General features: G+C 39.6%; 1 protein-coding gene across 2 annotated transcripts in view; it reads right to left on the reverse strand.

Moving 5' to 3' along the window:
- Window positions 1-6,527: 6,527 nt before the first annotated feature.
- Window positions 6,528-20,754, reverse strand: part of arid3c (AT rich interactive domain 3C (BRIGHT-like)) — a 66,930-nt gene continuing 52,703 nt past the window's right edge. The window contains exons 4-8 of one of the 2 annotated variants that reach the window (XM_027278545.1): window positions 19,949-20,132; window positions 17,491-17,735; window positions 15,573-15,875; window positions 13,869-13,958; window positions 6,528-12,274 (exon numbers count right to left, since the gene is read on the reverse strand). In XM_027278545.1, the coding sequence (XP_027134346.1) occupies window positions 12,102-12,274; window positions 13,869-13,958; window positions 15,573-15,875; window positions 17,491-17,735; window positions 19,949-20,132 (995 nt within the window). In that variant the 3' untranslated portion in view covers window positions 6,528-12,101. Of the gene's footprint in view, window positions 12,275-13,868; window positions 13,959-15,572; window positions 15,891-17,490; window positions 17,736-19,948; window positions 20,133-20,754 lie in introns of both variants that reach the window. The other variant, XM_027278544.1, reaches the window with a different exon arrangement.

The raw sequence follows: 20,754 nt of genomic DNA on the forward strand, positions 1-20,754 counted from the left end.
GAGCCACAGCTGTGTTTGTTAGACTGTCAGCAGTTTTAGCTGCACAGACAGTCATCACTATCAGGCCTCTGTGCCTCTTTGTGTGTCTTTAGCATATTTGCATATTTAATGTTCCATATCCCCGAGTCCATTGGACACACAGTGGCAGGTGCACATGGCACTGAGCTCTTCAATCAGGAGGTCCGTCCATCCTCAAACAATCATCCGTGAGGTGTGAACATTTGGATTGCAAAACAGGACATAAGAATGTTAAACAGAGTGTTTATAAGTACTGAAATATTCATCATCATTGTAACAGGAGTGATGTTATCCCAATTATGGAAGTGTTACACTGCTATTGACTATTTAGGAGGGATTACTATTTGACATATTGTTAATATAAAAATATATATTTTTCATTGAGGCTTCAATGAAAATTTGGAGGCCATTTGCTGTGTAACTATGACTAATATTCCCAGACTGCTATATACCTCTAAAACCTACACACTGCTACTTTAATGTCTAATGTGTCTAAAGTATTGTCATTAGCTGATTTAAAAATCTCAAAATTTTTAATACTTTTTCCTGTGCCTCCAGTGGTCACATGATGCATTAACAACTGCAGTGACCAGCAAAACATAGAGTAACTTCAAGCAAATCAAAGTCAGATGTTTTATATTTCATTAGCATTTGAATTGACCATAATTGATAGGCAGACATTTCAGGAAAGCTTCAAGACAAAATGGGTCCTAAACTGAGAATGGATGAAAGTTGGGATGATGAATGAACCTATCAGGTTGCCTTTGAAGTGGTTCTTTGCTTTTGGCTTTTTGCATCACTCCAATAAATTTGACCTCAGACTTGTGTTCCAACACTCCACCCAGGGCAGCTCACCAACAGATAAAGGAAACCTGATATGAAGCAAACGGGGCCGGCTCAAACACATTCTTGAACTGTGGCTTGGCTGAACAGTTGCTGAGCAACTAATCCAGTGGGTGATTTGTTAGTTGTTGCTGATGAAGTGTTCCTTTAACGTCTCACTAAACTACCACTTAACTGACTTTTTGAACTATGCGGAAACGGCACAGTGATGATAAGATGGAATGTACTTTCTTTTCTTCTCCGTAGTTTGCATCATTCAGAGACAAACAGCAAATACCTTCCCCATCACACAAAGCTATTGGCGAAACACTCGTCAGTGGAATAACATTATATTAACATTGCATAATCTAAACTAGCAGCCAGCTTAATATTACTTACAGTCAGCCCAGCTCGGCGTGTGTTTTTTAGCCTTCACCAAGCTCTCACCAACCACTCAGTCTTGATCACTCACTCTCTCCTTATCTTCCTCTGTTGTCCTCTTCCTTTTTTATACTCTGCCTCTGCCGAACCTGATTATGTTGCCCGCTCACCCAGCAGGTTTGTCTTAATTAACAGCAGCTACAGTTCGCAGCAGTTGACTTGCTGTTTACTGACCTTTTTTTCCATAAGCTATGATCCAGTATCAGTGAAATAGTTGATGGTGTGATCCTCACAGGATTGGACCTGGATCGTCACTATCATCTACTGCATTTACATTTTACACCCCCAACATATTTATGGTACTTTAATTTCAACATATTTTCTTATGCAGTGCCATTTCTCCTCCAAACATGGCACATCTTATTGTTGCTGAACAGTCAACTTTTGTCTAGTCTGGCCACGCTACATTCTCCCAATAATCTACAGGCTGCTCTGAATGTGTAGCAAGCTTAAAACGAGTTTGAACATGCCTTTTCTTCAGCCCTCCAAGGTGATCATGGATGGGGTCTGTGGTAATGGGGTGCATTGCTTATTGTTTTTCGTATCTCCTACATCCAGGAGCTCATTTCAAGTGGTCCTAGGCTCTTTGGCTACTCTTTTAACTAGCTTTCTCACTGGCATGTTGAAAATCTTGCGACAAGCTCCAGTATCCTTTGATTATTGCATTTTCAATACCTCTATCATAGCTAACAGTTTTGCCCCTGCCTCCAAATATTGTGCTAAGCTAGGCTAAGATATCTGTCAGGAGCTGTGCATCTGCAGGTGTGCAGTAGTTGCTAATTGGTATTGATGAAGCAGTATCGAATTATTCAGATCACCAGTGCAAATTCCTCCCTGACAGATGAGATGGTTTTATTCAGCCAGGATTCCACTACCCGGGTCAAAGGTGACCATCCAATCAATGGCCACTCAGAGGGCAGTTAGGAGGCGCTGCGCCTTTGTGTTGCTGATAGTGAGGAGTTATTACTTTAAAAACAAGAAGCAGTCTGACAAAGATGAACTGCATTAACTAAAGCCTGACACAAAAGTTACTGACATGCATGCCTTCAAACTGCAGGCAGGTTGCTGATAGATACATAACTAATAATCATAAAAATAATACCAACAATAGGAATATTTGTGAATATGTGGATATGTATATTGACTAAAACTGTTATTGTGCTGTTTGGGCTTGACATGGCAGTTAGATGATTGACTGTTAATTGATCTTACTTTGCAAAACCAAATTCCAAAGAATAAATCCCTGAAAAAACAAATGTAATGGTTGTGAAAACCCAATATTTTCCATCTAAAAAGCACAGTAGCCTAACGTGTTAGCTGTGTTTTCACCACACGGTATGAATCGACTCAACTCCACTTGACTTGCTCTTTTTTGGTTTTCCATCATGGACAGTACATGGTATCAGGTACTTTTTTGGAATTACCTCAGTGTCTTAAAGACAGCATGACACAACACATGACGTACTTATTTTAACCAACACCATGATCTTTTTCCAAACCTATCCGACACGTTGTAGTGCCTTAACCAAAGTGTGTCTGTTGACAGCACTGTCTGATAGTGTATATATTTCCAACAGGAACTAGATCTGAGAAACTGATCAAATACTCTTGATTGGATGTGATTTCACTGTGGTACTCATCACACCACTGTCATGGCTCTGATGTTGTGTGTTACTGATACTACTCCCATATGGTCATAGTGAAACCAGCATTCACATTAGGAGCTGCATCTTCAAATAATCAGTGGCCAAATGTAATTTGAATTCTGAAATAAATCATGAGCTATATAATTTAAGGAGTCAGGTGACACATCAGGTGTAGTTTGGACACCTCATACAGTGTATGTATGTATGTTGTTTGAAATGCAATATCCGAAAGTAATCAGATTACTTTCGGACATAACATCTTCAAAACTGGACTCCTGACTCTTGATGATCCAAAAAGCAGCAGCTCAACAGTCAGCTCTCAGTGCTGAGTCAGTCCTTTGGGATGTAACACATTGTGCACAGACTTCATTATGTATGGAGCAACGTTTTTCTCTCTATCTGCTCACAGCTCAATCCAACACCTTCACTGCAGATTGATGCTTCACCTTATTTTATAGTAGTGTTATTGATTAGCACTGTGCTTGTCAGTGGTGCATAAAATTAACACTGTGTTATAGGGGCCATGGATTTCTGTCAGCCCTTGACAAGATAACCCATTATTGGACGACTGCTCCTAATTTGTTTTTGTTTATTCAGAAGTATAAAGTAACATTCAGCCAGTCTCAATAATAAGTCTATTACCTGCAAATCCTCGTCGCGCTACCGGCGGCCACTAATCTTTGCTGCTCCTAATTACATCAGGATTCTCAGCCTTAATTAACCAATCTTTACCCCATTTTACCTGCTTAATGCTGCACTCAACCGAGCTGCATTAGTTCAACTGTCTGCATTTGCTGAATTGGTGTTTCTAGTTTTCCACACTTAAATCCTATGAGCTGCGTTTAAAAAATGAATTTGTTTTAGTTTTTAATAATTATATTTTTTTAGTGTTGTTACACTGGAATGAGAAGAGAACATTCTTGATTACCACAGGTTTGTAGTTCTTTGTCTCAGGGCAACCAAAGTTTATTTCAATTTTCCAAAGCAAACAAACAAACATCACATACTGTATCATAGAATATAAATGATATTTTGTATCTTCATGTCTCAATACTAATTGAAGGTATCTCACTTTTACACTGTCAGCTGAATCCAACCTTGGCACCATGTTTAACTGCACCATTCTATCCAAATGAATTATTCTGAATGTCCTGTGCATTCAAGGTTTGGGAGGCTTAAGTAACAGAATATGGCATGAATGAAATATAATAGGCTGTTTTATTAGTGTATAATCACCTAAAAATAAGAATTGTTATTTTTTTGTTACTTTTATCTACAGATGCTCTGACAGAGTCCGCCATGATAAACCACTGTGTTCCTACAGTAACCCAGAACAGACACTAAACAGCCAAACAACTAAAGATGCTCTGGACCTTCGTCCCAACAAAATTCAGGTCAGTCAGAATATTTGGGGGCCACTTTCTAAAAAGACATGGTGCTGATTTTTCTCATAACTTTTAACTTTTCTCCATTTCAGAGACAGATATCACCAAACTTTGACAAACACAACCAAACTTAATGCAAGTATGTATAGGTAAATATGTTTCTTTGTTATTAGGGTTAAACCACTGAACCATTGAACAGTTTGAACCTCTTTGTCCTGACGTGCTGTATCTGTATCATCTGAAATACTTTTGGTGTTTTGATAATTCTCAGATTTTTAAATTGTATTTATGTTTTTTAATGTTAAAATAAACAAAACCACATCCACTTCAACCCCATTGAAAAAATCTTTCACATCAGGCACCAGTGTCAGGAATTTTATCTAATTCTCTAAAGGACTTCCAGATTTTCTAAAATGTTTTCGGGAGTATCTTTTTTCTACAGTTCAGTGTCTCCTTGATCAAATCCTCAGTTTTAATGGGGTGAGACCATAGACTGTATCATAAATCGGTTAGAAATAGTGTGAGATGTTTCTATTTCCTAACAATGGACGCTGGACCAGTAGAGCACTGAGGCCTTTTGCAATGACCCAGAAAACAGTGTAATGGGGAACAGCAAAAAAAAATCATTGGACATGGATTGGGAAAAATTCTTACATCATGAGCACTTTGCTGTGTTTCTAAGGGAGAACCAGTGTAAACAGATTTTTTTTTTCTGAACTGAGTCCAAATGTTGAGGGATTTCAATCAGTGATTATAATAATTTGCACTGATATTGGTATGTGAGTAGTGAGGTAGTGCACCATGTGAACCCAAGCTAGGATTTTATTGTCTTGGTTGAGTGTCTTGATAAAATGCCAATACTTTTTATTTGTATCACCCATCTTTTAGTCTGGAGCATATATATATAGACTCAGTGACAAATATCTCTAGGTGCATCTTTTCTTTGTCAGCCTATAAACAAAGAAAAGGAGAATGTGGGGGCTTTTTTGGTTAAAACATTATCTGGGAGTAATGCACTTCTTTCACAGATTGAGTTTATACTCTGAGATGCGGGATTTAAGATGTAGAGGGCAGATCATCAGCATAGAGTGATTGATTGAAGACCCCCTTGAAAACAGGATGGTGCATCTCAAGGGGTTTATCCTCTAATTCAATTTGAAATCATTTGTGAGTTACTCCTTATGTGACAAATGCATTTTTCTTGCCGAAGCTGCTCGGCCAAGGGCTCGATCTCAATTGTGAAGGGGCGACAGGGGGAAACTCTGTCTGGCGCCATTGGAGGTGAATGTATGCTGTTTGTTTGTACAGAGGTCACTGGCCCAAAATATTATCCTGTTATTGATGGAATAAAGTTTGAACTCAAAACAAAAGTTATATAGAATATAAAAAGACACTCTTGGCATTTAAGGAAACTTCTTCATCTAGAACAAAAATGTCCAAACTTTTTTTTAAAAGGGCCAAAGTGAAGATGCCCGGGGGCCAATAATAACATTTTAAAAATGAAAGAATGATCAATAAGAGTTACATACAAATGCACTCTTCTGTAACAATTTTGTTTTCATTGTCACAACTATCTTTTTTTTTTTTTGTCACCAAATCTAAACCAATCGGGCGTGAACAAATCTAAAACGAGTTCTTCCTTTCTTTCACATCTGGAGTCAGATAAAGAATAAATTGTATGGAATATGTTAAACTTGCATAAAGTTGATACAAATCTGAACCTCATGTTCATTCTAAACATGACTTTTTATGAGTGATGCAAAGTCTGTTAACATTTAAGTTTAAAACATATCACTCTTTAACAAGATCATTCAGAAAGTAATATTTTGTGTCACATCTACAGATATATGACAGCAGCAGTTATGTACTTACAGGTTCAAATGCTTCATTACTGTATGTCAACCAAAAAATCTAATCTTCCAGCCATGCAGTATTTGACAATCCTAGCAAGCCATAAATAATATATTATAAAAGTGAACCAGTTTACAGTATCTGACAATCCTAGCAGGCCATAAATAATATATTATAAAAGTGAAGCTTCGGACACATGAAATCTGACCGTGGGCTGTGATTGGCACCTGAGCCGTACTTTGGACCTCCGTGATCTAGAATATTGGCGTTCAGTCTTCAGTGGGTCTGTAACTACTCTTTTATTAGTAGTCACAGTAATATGAGAAAGAACAAAGAAAACATTTGACTGAAGATAAAAGCATGATTTTATTTCTAAATACACTACAAGTCAAATGGCAAAACAGGAAAATCTCTTTCACTTTTTTGTACATTTTTAACCCCTGAGCACCACAATCCAGCATTCCCATAATACACTGGATTCATCCAAGATGAACGAAAGGGTAATAAAAGAAACATTTAAAGCTTCATACACAGATAATAAAGCGATTAGTGTCTACAAACTACTAGCATAGCATAGCTAAAATACAAAGTAAACAACATGTTATTTGATTACATAAGTCAATTCACTTTTTTTCTGCATGCAGAGCGATTACTCTCTTTGCTTTGTCTGCTCTGCTGTTGGTTATGACCTAAAAATCAGGTGAGCGTGGTCACAGCTTGAAAAAAGTCTTTGGTGAGAAAAATGCCAGTGATTCATGCTGTGGCCTCACAGTCATGTGAAATGTTGAATTATTGGCATCATTAGGAGGGGCTGAGGAAGAGACAGTCATGAGGACTAGACTGTGCCGGTGCTGCATTTAGAAAGAGAGAATAAGAGACAGGGCTCTCCTGCCAGGAGCTCCTGGATCATGGAAGTAGAAACTGCATACTATCCTGAATGAGCCCTGATCCAGAGGCATCATACTGTGCATCACAACCCTGGGTGGTCATCTCATGGACATTTCAGTCACTCAGATTTTTAAAATGTATTATGGGGAGAAAATAGAGTTGAAAACGCAAACACTCAGGTGGTAGGCAGTTGCAACATTTAGGGTGGACAAAACAAGAAGGTTGCCTGAAATGTCCTGATCTGAAAGCTGAATGTTTTTGGTCTAGGACTGTGATACATACTCTGATGTTTCTGGATTGTGGCTATTCTTGAATATAATTCGTTATATCAAATGTTGAATGGACCCCAGCCAGCCCTCCAGAACCTGGACATCAGCATCAGACTTGTTATGAAAGTGCATTACAGAGTGGTGGGAGTGGGAGAAGCAGTTTTTTATGTTCTGTTCTCTTTTAATGATCTCCTCAATGTTCCTCAACACAGAAACAGGGGAGTCAGATAAACCTGACAGATAACTTAATTATCTGTCAGGTTTATGTTGTGGCTGTCACTTTGAATCATGTCAACTTTCTTTGTTGACAGATTGGTATGGCAGATGGATTTAATGACTACTATAGCGTTGGGTGTCAGCTGCTGTTGCTATGGTCAGTCAGAGGAAAAAAATCAACAAAGTCTGCAAAATGACTGTCTGCCGAAATGCCCCATCTAAGTATATTTCATACCCCATTACCCAATTGGGGTTAGGGTTACTGTTAGGGTTAGGGGTTTCTGTAGATGTCTGCTGAAACTGTTAGAAACGACATTTCTAAAAATGAAAAAAACATTAAAAAACAAATGTTGACTGTTGATTGGAGACAAGGTGGATTTTTACTTCCATAACCTTGGATGCCATAAGACAATATACCATAACTTCTGAGGTCTGAGGAGACCTAAACTCTACCAGAATGATATGAAACAATGCTCAGATTTTCCAGATCAGGAAGGTCTGTCTAGTCCAGCTGGTTTGAGAAAAAAAAAGTCCATTTATATTGGTCTGATAGTCATTTTTAACCATGATTCAGTGCTCAAAGCTGTAACACCAAGTTTGAGAAAGTGACTCTTGTCTTGGACCTTTGCCATATCTACCTGCAGAATTCTCTGATTGCTTTAGAACACATTTCAAGTAAGCACGACAATTAGAAAGAATCGCCTCAAACCGCTTAACTAACAGCTGAGGAGCCAGCTCATCTTAGTAGCTGAGGATTGTCCTCTGCTGCACGATTGTGTTTGTACAATTTCAACATCACCATCTATACATATAGTCACACAATATATTATTAGCTTTATCACCAGTAATCAGCCTGGAGTGTCACGCCGTCATCATGAACATTAACTAGTCATAGCATTTTAAATTGAGAACTGTGGACAATCTGCATGAGAAACCCTGCACAGTGAGGAAGACAACAACTCCAAAAGATGAGAGAGAAAAAAGGACACAACAAGGCAGTCAGATTTATAGAAATCCTAAAACCTTAGCAGTAGTGGAGTTTTGGCCTAATGGTGTTGGAGTCAAGGTGGAGAGGTCCACAAGACCTCTTAAACTCACCCTCAGGGGACTATGAACATCTGTAGCAAATTTGGCCAGTAGATGTGTATCTGGAACAAAGTGACCAAGATGGACTAACTGGGACTGAATACTGGGAATCCTTGTTCTTCCTAAAATCTATTCCATTGCCTGAAAATTAATACCTGCAGGATCTCAGTTTATCTGCTTATGTACCCTTTGCTGACTGAAGACTGTCACACAAAATGAAACAAAGACCTTCAAACTTTAGTGGCCTGCACACACCTTATTATTAAAGTATGAGCTTTTCAGTTGTAGTGGGCTCCTCCAGTTCTGTTCCCACAAAATGCCAGATCACATTTTAGCTGTGTGTGGCAGAAAAATGCAGAATTGGTAACACAGGCAATTCAACGTGTGGCCTAATCAAACATGCATATAGAGTACTTGAGCACAGAACATCAATCTTGACTATAGCCCAACTGATACTAGATTTTTGAGGTTGATACTGATATGACTGTTTGAGAAAAATCCAAAAAATTACCCTCTATTTGTCTTGTGATGTTCTTTTTAATACACATTAAGCATTATTATTTTTAATGTGGGTCCTTAAATGTAACTGACTTCATCACAAAATCACAAGATCACGCCAGAATGGTTCCCACAGTGTTACCAACAGCTACAGTGAGACATCTGGTGTAAAAATAAACTATGCTCTCTGGTAGGCAATTCTTTCTTTGACATTTCTTATTAATTATCAGTCAGTGTTATACACAGGGCTGATAAGTTAATATTGGCTCTAATTCTGACCACAGGAACAGAATGTATGACAGTATGATCTCAGCTCAAAGGTCCTTTGCAAATGCATCTCAGTCTTCATCAGCAAAAATGTAGAAATCTACAAAAAAAACATCTTGCATAAATCAGCACACATGCTTATTTATACCATTACATAGAGACTATGAAACCAGAGTAGAGCTAAGACCTTTTTATGAAGTGAGCGAATGACACGTCTGCTGTCCTCAGGCCCCACTGCTGACAGGACACCTCATTGTTACAAAGTGATGTCCTCCTCTTCATGTTCATGTTTTCATGCAGATTGCATTTGTTTTAATAAGCGTCTCTACTGTGTGTCACAAAAGGCTGTTCTGTTGTGCCGGCACAACACCCAACATAAAAAGCACTTGTTCCTTAATTCTCTGCTATAATCTTCTGGGGTTTTTTTTCTTTGACTGAAAAGTGTTCTGTGTTCACACAAACACATGGATATGAAACACCATGAATACACTGGCAATTAAGATTGTGGACATGGTTGTTGGCACAGTCTATAACAAATGAGGTAGATGTGTGTCAATAAAATATTCCCTTCTTTGGTATAACCATACAAAATATGAAATAAGAAAAAAAAATCCAGTGATCAGCTGAAGTAAAACATAGATTTTCAAGTGGCTGTACAATAAAAATAAATGAAATTTATGAGGTATATCTTGTATTCATACTTTACTATGACTATATACAGGTAGATTGGTGAGGTATCTGCATTCAACAAGACTCTTAAAAAGGGTTTGCAAATAAAACGGTGGAGTTGAATGCAGAATCGAATATGAAACACAATAAATAAAATCTGCAATTAAATGCTTAAACAGACTTAATAAAAACCCATATATCTTCAAACTTGTTCCCATTTCCCTTCACAATAAAGAAAATATTTGTATATCTTTATGAAAGCAGAAAGAAAGAAAGAGAGAAAGAGAGAAATGAAAGAGGCAGAAGCTCTCTGATGTTAGACACAAGTGCATTACTAAAAAAAAGAAACCTGCATTCTATTCACAATATAAAACTACAGCATGACTGACGTCCTGCAGACAAACACATCTTTGGATGTCTGCTTTCCTCTTTTTCTGTTCACCTGCTGCCTAAAGGCTGAAGTGCTCTATTCTTTACTATCACAGCCATTTCTCCAGCAATAATAATAATAATGCCATCTCAGGATTCTCTTTTCTTCCCAAGTCTCTGTCAGCCAATGTTCCATCAGCTTTGTGCTTCTGTCTTATGCTTAACAAATACCGCTGATATTTTCTAGTCTAGTATTTTCATGTATGTGAGTTGCAGGAGATTTCTCCAACGAACAATGCAATCTCACGTGCGGCCCGACCAAACTTTTGTAAGTATTTCTAACCACGACCAGTGGAGCAATGATGTTGATTGCAGTATTTACCATCATGAATGAGGAAAGCATCGGAGCGGAAACACTGCTTCATCATATCAATTGAATCTGTTATTGTCTCAGCAGTATACTCTGGAAGAAGGAGATACATGATTTGATCTTTTGTTTTTGTAATCAACAGAAAGATATTCTGTGATTTTGACCAGTGAGCTTGTTTTAATAATAATTTATTCCATGATCAACGTAACGTGCTCTTGTGATCAGGTCATCAGATATATCATGTCAAAATAAGTGACACTTATAAGTGACACAGCAAAAAAAGACTAAACTAATCAGCAGCCTTCCACAGTAAAGAACTTCCAAGAATGTAGATGTAACACTCTTTCCAGTGGCCATACTGGAGGTCTTTATGCAGGAGCTGTGAGCAGCACATACGATTAGTCACTGTGCAGTCTGTGGAACAGATGAACGTGGCCTTTAAATGAAGATGAACTGACTGTAGGCATGTGCAGCTTCTCATTTTCTTCACCTTCTTTCATGCCATGTGCTCTCAGCATGTGCGTCTATAATGTACAGGGCTGGATTACCAACTGGTTTACCAAGACCCAGGTCATCTATGTGGCAACTACTTTGGAGTAACTTGATTAATTATAATTTTTGATACCGTGCACCACTAGAGCACACTGAAGTGTCTTGTATGGCTGACAGCTCATTCTGAAATACACAATGATCTCCACGTGGGATGTGCTTTGTCTGGTTGTAATTCCTGCTATAATCTTCAGGTTTGATCATCGGCGCTAGAGATCACTGTATACGCTGGATGTGTTAAACCAGCAGAGATTTGCTTCTTCTTTGGTATCAGCTGTAAGCAGTGAGGTTCTGAGGTCTGTCAGAAAGCTTCTTGCTGCCTCATCTTCTGATTGAAACGGTGCACGAGAAGAAGTCTTCATTTGGCTTCATCCAGTTTGCACCTTAAGTCGATGGACAACCATGCTTTGGAACTGTTCCACACTGAACACAAGTCTTTGAGATGGTGAAAGACAATGGTAACACACAAAGGTTAAAAGTCCTTGAATCACATCGCTAATTCAGAGCAGGAGGAGCAGGGAGGGGGGAGGAAGGGGGCGTCTTTTAATTTTTTTTTAATTTTTTTTTTTTACTGCTTTTCAATCTGTTGTTAGCGGACCTACAAGAAATCTGATTGAGTGGATGGAGAAAAAGCCACCTTAAAACAATCAAAGTTCATCTGATGATCATGTCTCCAACTGCCTGTTTACGAAGAAAATGGATCTCCTCCCTGGTGAGGTGGGAAGAGGAGGCGGGGAGGGGGGGGGGGACAGGAAACTCAGGGGGATGAGTTTCTGTGCCCGTGGAGCGAGGAAGAGGATGAGGACGAGGACGAGGAGCAGGAGGGCTGGAACTGTGTGGGACTCGTCTTTCCCTGAGTCTGACAGTTGCTGTGTCTCCCACGGTGTCCCGCCATCGCCGCTATGGCCGACTGTCGAGCAAACAGGACACCTGAGGAACAAACATCAAGTCCAAGTGAGTCTCAAACTTAAACTGTCCTGACATCAGTCCTCAAAGGACCAGGTCAGGGTCTGTTTACTACAAATGACATCACCATTGTCTTTTTCATACTGTCCAGACACCCATTAAGTAAGCATTAAATATAGTGTAGTCCAGCATTCCTTTGTCTGTACAGGATGTTTCAGCCTCATTTAGGGCTCAGGGACTTTTTTATTTTTCACATGCACATAACTGTGACACAACTAATGTCCTAACTCCGAATGAGAGTTACACATGTAACTATGGTTACATGAATTCTAGATGATCTGTAGAGACTGTATGTTAGATTTCCACCGTCTGTCTCTCCAGACGATGCAGATTTATTTATTTATTTATTTAATCTAGATGACTTTACCTTACTTTTACTGAGTCAATCTGGAAAAAGGCAAAGAACGAACTGATACTGTACCAGGATCAGCTGGACGTATGACAAAGTGACTGTGCATATCATTTCAAAGTAGTGGCACCAGTGGTAATATCAAAAAAGATATTGTTGCAAATAGTTCTGCAGCTGAGTGAGGGACACTGAGATGAATATGCTGAAAAACACATACGACTGCTCTAATTTTCTAATTTTGTGTGGCCTTAATGTGATGTATACATTAGCAGTAGGTGCTATGGCCCTGGAATAAATTCATGATATTTCAGGACGATTTCTGTCTTTATGGCAAAATACTGAAAGACATTTTTGGTTTGGAGCTTGTGAGCTCTACTCGTTCTCAACCGGGTACTTCTGCTTAAGGTGGTGCCCTTTGTTGTTACAGTTGTCTCGCACTTCTTACATATCACCGTGGTTTGTGGTGGGACATCTGCATCTGGTGTTTTGTAAAACCACTTCAAGTCTCTCCCCTTTCTGGAAGTGACTCCTCCCCCATGGAGCCGGTAATAATGTTCCTTTTACTTTCAGCTGTGATTGTTGTTGCCATGTGTGACGGCATGATGTCATATGGAAGTAAAATTAACTCGACATCACTCTGTTTAATGCTTAATAGACAAATAAATGAAATCAGCGAATGACTTTTGCACCTTTGAGTTTAAGACATTTAATTCTATAGATAATAAAAAAGCAGTCATATTTCAGCATACTCATCTAAAGACCCAAACATAAAAACAGATTAAGGTGAGTGTCAGCTTGATGAGCTGGATCGAGTTGACACTCGGGCTGCTCTCTGAGAGAGAGAGAGCTCAGATGTGATGTGACGGCCACCAGGCTTATACCCTGACATAAATGGCCTATGTTAAAGCAGAGAACCAGTAATTACCTCAAGACACAAGCTACCTCCATTTACACACACACACACACACACACACACACACACACACGCACTCTAGGCAGGCACATAAGACAATAAGCCCCATCGACCTCGAATCCACAGGCCCAATTTTGAGATATTTAACTTTTTTAACTCTATTGGACTGCCACTTCATTACGATGGATTTTATAGCAAAGACATCAAATTGCGTAGAGGACTAAGCACCAGGGTGCTGCTATAACTTATTGAATTTCCTGCCTGCAATTACATCAGCAAACGCCCCCTCTATTTACCTGTGTAGACAACTCCATTTATTTCTATTGACATGTTGATGCTGCTAATGCCGTTGGTAGACAGGTTCAATGCGGTCTCTTGTCTATCATCTGTCAAGAGAGGAGGCAGAGAACGAGAGAGAGAAAAACTCAATATGAGCATTTAGAAAGGGAACAGAAGAAGCAAGAGGAGCGCCCCGGTGGAGTATTGGTGATAATTCAGTGAGTGACAGGATAAGGAGAGCTTTATTAAAGAGTTCTGGGGGAGAAAGAACTGTCAAAAGATGTTACAGCCATTTGTACATGTCAGTTATGGATGAATCCTATAGCAGCGCACAGTTGGAAAACTTGGCTGAATAAATGTGACTGGTTGTGAAATAACGGCGATGTCTTAAGAAAACAGACTGACATTACACACACAGAGTAATCTCAGTGAGCTGCTGTGATATCAAACCATCTGTAAACACATATTTATCCGTCTAAGTGCATCTAGGAGGAGACAAATAATAGTGTTTGGATGTAATCTTTAAATGACAGTGTTTATGTGTGAGGGCCACAGCCAGACGACCAGTGTGGGAATTAACCTGAGAAAGATTCTCACTCATTTTTCCATCACGTATCAAGTGCAAAGCCCGCTATTATGACTAATATGAGAGAGGCAGTGATGCAGACAGAAATGATATCACACTTGAGCAGATAGGCCCTTATTCTTCCTTTAGCCTCTATCATTAAGTCATATGTGACTTATGGCTTGTCATGAGCTATGCTGGCTGCAGCCAAAGCCCGCCAATGCAGGTATTTTTACTCATGACAAGCTGGTTTCTGCCTGTGGTCACAACTATTTCTTCATAACATCTATGGAGCTGAGCTTCAAATTACACATGTTATATGATGAACTATGTGCACATTAGTGGTCCGGGCGTTTCACAGCTGTATCTCAGACAGCCTCTCTGGCAGGGCCATTAGCTGGTTTTGACAGCCACCCACTGCGGCAGACACACTGCCATTTAAGTCTGATGAAAGCAGCTAAAGAGCTTCACATTCAATTAAAAATTAATGAGTAAATTTCATAGACATCACTGTGTTATATTAATGTAACCTGTTGATATAAAAGATCTTACAATGATGAAAAAGAGGAGCATCATTCCAGACTTGAATAAATCCCCTGCAAAGACCAAAGCCAACAATGTTACTGAACTTAAATGTTACTCGTGTTTGTTGGAGGCTATTTTCAGCACCAGATTAATCCACATTTGGTGATCTAGTGTGTATTTTTGGGTGGTGTATGTGAGAATGAATACATACATACACAAACGTAGCCCCCATTTTTTTCAAAGTGTAAACAGGTCGCTGGGACAGCTCATTGCTGTATTTTGGACACAGCAGTGGATGGAGAAGATAAAACACGCAGTGTACTGTACATGTTGTGAGATGCAATCACTGTTGGTTTCAGCCTTTTCAAGAGATTTCTAGACAATATTAAAAATAATCTGTCATTAGGACACAGAGGTTGTCCTCTATTTTGGGGGGGAATTTGGAAATCATAGCTACAAAATGAGAATGAGAATTTAATATTCTACAGTTACATACAAATTGCACCTGAATGAAGGAATAAACCTCTTTTACAAATGATAAACCCTTCATAGGAGACAGAGAATATATAATATTAAAATATATACATACTAAACTCCACACAGATCAGTGTATGCACTGCGGGTGTCTCACCCCTGTTGTTGAGTTTGATGCTGAGGGGCAGCTGGGTGGCCATTGCCAGCAGGTTCTGCTGCAAGGCGTGCTGCATGATCCTTTGCTGCTCCTCTGCCACCATCATCATCTTCTTTTCTGGTGGTTCGCCACTCTCAAGCTTCTCTCTGAGCTGCTCCAGGGCTGCCGCCTGGACGGCCGCCGCCGCCTGGGCCGCTGCTGCCGCCTGAGCCGCCGCCTGGGCAGCCACGGCTGCACGATGGCCACTGGGTGACATAGGGAGGGCCATTCGTCCGGGCAGGCAGCTGGCCATCATGGGCTCCTCTGGAGAGAAAAAGACTAGGATTAAGAGGTTTTCATCTGTCTCTTCACATATGCATGCTTTTACATGTCTTTCGTCTGATTGTATTGTGCCAATAAAGGCCTCATATCTGCTTCTTATTACATGTGGAAAATATGGTTCAGCAAAGGCTCGTGTATAGATTTATATAACACTCTCTTGATCAGGGTTAGAGTCTCTCTGTAGTGACCAACAAAGGCACACGAGGGGCTGATGAGATGAAGTCGGTCATTCTCCAAATGACGCTCGCAGATTTGATAATTTGTTCACTGGACAGATGGATCTGATGTAATAATTTAACCTTGAAGACTGACGACAGCAGCAGCACTAAAATAACTTTGCCTTTGCTTTACAAATGGCTAATATGTCCGTGGCACGCTACACAGATCAGATCAGTCAGCCGCCTTTTTTCCCCTTGAGGACCTGTAATCAAAGACGTTCTCATGCTCTTTGTGGTGCATTAGTGTGTCTTAGAAATTGTGTTAATAAGAGGAAGTCCTGCAAGATGTTTCCTCTTTGGAGGGAATAAATATACTGCCCACAAGTTGCATGAGTATGAATGGATCGAAATGAGACACTATTGTGAAATAAATTTCTGACATGCCAACACACTGACTTCTTCTTAAGTGGTCGGGTAATCATGCAACACTTTCTCAAAAAGATGTTGTGATTGTGTGCAATCTTTTTTTGACTTGAAGTATTCATGAGGAGAAGATGAATCATCGTTCAGAGAGACAGAAAAAGAACGTGTTTGTTCTGGAGCTGGTCTGCTGACTGCATGATGACAGAAATGAACTCATACCTATTAATACTCTCCTGCACCTAACTTTATTTCATCAGACCATAAATCATCAGTCAAATCCAAAACTTCATCTAGTCACATGCTGCTGCTAGTTTTGTCATATGCCATAAACTCTATAATACAGACAGTTTTCATACAATGACATGTCACATTACACAGCAGAATTATTTCCAACCAAACTTCTTGCAGATGTTTCACATTAAAAGCTGGAGAACACAGCCTTATATCAAATAAACCACTTAAATGCTTTTAATGTGAAGCATATGTACAGGAAGTGGAACCTGTTTGTGTGAGGAAGGTTTCATCAGATCTGTGTGGAGCTATGGATCATAGAGCCACGAAAAAACAGCTGATCAGTCATGTGACTTCAACGTTCACTATGTCACAACTAATTCAGAAAAGTCCATCTTCATGTCCATCTTCAAATGAATGAACTCTTTTTAGAAGCAAAAAAAACCCCAAACAAAACAAAAAAAAAACAGCGAGGATAAAAACTTTTTTGTGTTTTTTTTTGTGCAAATTTTTGCTATTTCCATCAAAATTTCCATCAAAAGGCGATACTTTATGGGGATGAAGCATTCATTGACATACATATGAAATATGAAAAAATCTACATTGTTGTTTATAAGTTTACAGCAAATAAACATGAACAGTCCAGAAAACAGGGAGGCTTCTTACTAAAATATGATGAAGTGTATTTTTTTTTTAAGTTGAAGTTAATAGTAATAAAATGATATTTTAGACTTTGTTGTCTTACACTTAAAATGTTTCCTGTTTCCTGTGTTGTCTTACATTACCTTTCTTGATGACAGGCACCTGGGAGATATGGCCACTGCTGTGAGTGGGCATAGATAGGTGGGGCATCTGTATCTTTGGCGAGGACAGGAGGTTGGGTGTGCCCACAGGAGAGTAATTGAAGATGGCGGAACCGTAGCTCTGTCGACGGCCTTCCCGCCGGTTGCTGTCGATAGCTGCCTGAAGCTCACCGGGGGAGCTCAGTCCCCGCTTTTCACATTCATACGGGTAGAGGTACTTCATATACCTGCAGGGAAGAAGGAGAAGTCAATACTTGGCACTGCTCGTTGTCACATGTTGTCAATGAATCATCAATCAATTGATTTTAGCAGGAAAAGACAGTCTCACAATGGAATCCTGACCTTTCAAACGACATATCTTTACTATCAAATCATTTCATGTGTTTACCAGAAAACGTGGTTTAATCTCCAATTTCATTATTTTGGTTTCAATCGTTGAGCATAATTTGGAAATGATCATTTCATGTCCACATCATCACGCAACACCATGGGGGTTCAAGCAGCCATGTCTCCCTTCAGTCACAAAGAGAATCTGCAGCATGGCACTGTTGATGGCTGAAATCAGCACGTTTATGTGCGTTTACAGTGAGCAACTGGTCTGACTCGTCCAGTAGGCTGAATTCTTAAACATCATGAGAACACCTGGTAAGATTCCTCCACAGAGAACTCTGTCAAGTCTACATCTAACTGCGTTTCTGATTGCCTCTTTACAACAAAAGACTGCATACAAGACAGAGAATGGAGTGGGAGGATGAAAGGAGAGATCATTACATGAAGCCGTGCATCAACATTCTTAAAATTATTTCAGCCAGTCTGATTGAAGCCGAAACTCACACGCCTCGGGTCTGAATACGCCTGTTTCTGAACATATATTATTATATTGTCCTATTTAGACACATTGGGGCTGTGTCTGCCTGTCCTCCTGTTACTGCTCACACACACACACACACACACACACACACACACACACACACACACACACACACACACACACACAAATACAAATATAGGTAAAGTAAACAAGAATTCAGCTTCTTCTATCACTATTGCAGTTACATTCACACAGCTATGCTTCCAAAATAAGGTTGGGGGAGGGGAGAAGTCTGATCACTGATGTACACATGGATCTATAGTAACCTGGTTACCACAGCGCATGTAAACATGTTCTTCAATTACCCACGCAACCCGGTTCCTCGGAGTAACCTTAAGTGCATGTAAACGTTTATAGTTCATCATAAAATCATATGACTGGCTCAGGCTGCAGCATGTTAACACTGTCAAACATGAGCAGTTGATAAGTATATACAGTATGTAGTGCTGCAGGGGTATTTCCAGTCTAAACTCTGACCCTGTATGAGACAGCAGCATGTCGAGGTTGTCATTCAAACACAGCAAATGATGAGTCTGTCATGAACAATCAGTGTTGCTTAAAGTGGGCGTCCACATTTTGATACTCTTATGAATCCCTACAGACAATCAGGAGCGTTCCTGGCCACACGTCTCACAGTGAGTCTGTCATGAACATCCTTCACATTCAAATGATCATTCACCATGTAAGACAGACAAACGTGTTTGGGCCACGTCACATGGTGTGTTTTCTCTGAACATAATAACTAGTAAGGTAAGAGAAACTACGTAATAATTAACCAAGTGTTGCCATGCATTATTAACATGCAGTCTATTGTCATTACGGGGGAGACACGGCTTTCAGGATTTCCTGACAGTCGAATTAAAAACAGACAGAACCTTCAGCACCTCACCAAATCATGAATTTCCAACATCTCCATGTATAACATATGTGCATTTAAAATGTATATTTATGTCATTATAAGAGTAATATTACTTGTTGCTATGTTGTGCTCTAATTTTATTTTCCTTCCTTATCCTAAAATAGAAGATGAGCTCTCACTCTTCTTCTATTTTAATTAGGAAAATGAATTTGCTCGTCATAGCATTATTAATCTTCCTATTGGTGACCCATTCAGGGTCCTGAGTTTGGGAAACACTGCCTTAGAAGATGCAAAGTTGAAAACATTTCAACCTGCTGACAAATATTTCATTAAACAATAATGTTTTCTGTTTGACTGTTGGATGACTGTGAGGTGAGGAGTCGTGTGCAAACACACTGAGTCCAGATTAAATGCCAAGCCATGTACAATACTATAATTACCATGAATTACAGCGAGGATTGGCAGGTAAAGACCGCACATAAACCACTGGCTGTGCTTTTCACCTGTCTGCACACGTGTAATCAAATGAGACTTGGCTGACATTTGAAGAAAAGAAATGCTCGTATTTTCTATTTGATATCATTGCAGATGAATAAAACACAGAGACCTGACGACAAAGTGTCTCACTCATGTGACTGGCCTGGTGTTAGGAGAGCGGTGTGAGTGCAGGTTATCAGTCATCTGAGGTTATCATGTGTGCTTGTACTCACTGTGTTCGGAGAGTGAAAGCTGCACTGGTAATGGAGGTAGGAAGGTTAAGGCCTTTGGTGATCTCACGCCATATTTTCTTATTGATGACTTCCACTAAGCCGCCTTTTTCTGTGACGAGCTTGTAGAGCATGTAGAGATCCAACACCTGCTTGGCCATGATAGGAATCCGATTCACTGGAGTCCCTGCAGAAAGCAAACACAGTATCCACAATCAATTCCATTAACTTTGGTTCCTCGCATCAATAGACTTCTGCACCTTCTTATAAGGCCAATTTATCTCGAGCAAGTCAAATGTCTGACAGCTCTGTTAACAGCAGGAAATATAACTTTCAAAAAAAAAAAGTTTCTAATGTCTTATCTGTGCATCCACCGGAAACTGCTCAATCAATCAATGCATCATTTCTATGACATGAAGACAGGATTTCCTGAAGTTAACATTTGTAAATATGTATCTTGTTTCATTGCATTTCCCATACATAAATGTGTCTTGACTTGTTTAAAATGTAACAAATACAATCTGTGGAAATTGGGAGGTCATCTTCTATTAATGACTGCCAACCTGCCCCTTATTAGCAGAATAATGGTGCTCAGACAATAATTTGTATTTGCAATTTAATGTTAGGCAATAAAGAGAGAACAGCCAGCTCTTTGTGAAGATTCCAAAGTGGTTGACCCTGAGATAATTAACCTGCATTTTGCTGATAGAGTTCCATTGTGCCCATTGGATTTACCATAATAGCAATCAATAGCTGCAGAAATATAGTGCAAACAACAGCAGTGGGACCCATACAGTGAGGGGGGAGGA

Source organism: Larimichthys crocea, chromosome III (genome assembly GCF_000972845.2).
Source record: "Larimichthys crocea isolate SSNF chromosome III, L_crocea_2.0, whole genome shotgun sequence".
NCBI lineage: Eukaryota > Metazoa > Chordata > Actinopteri > Sciaenidae > Larimichthys > Larimichthys crocea.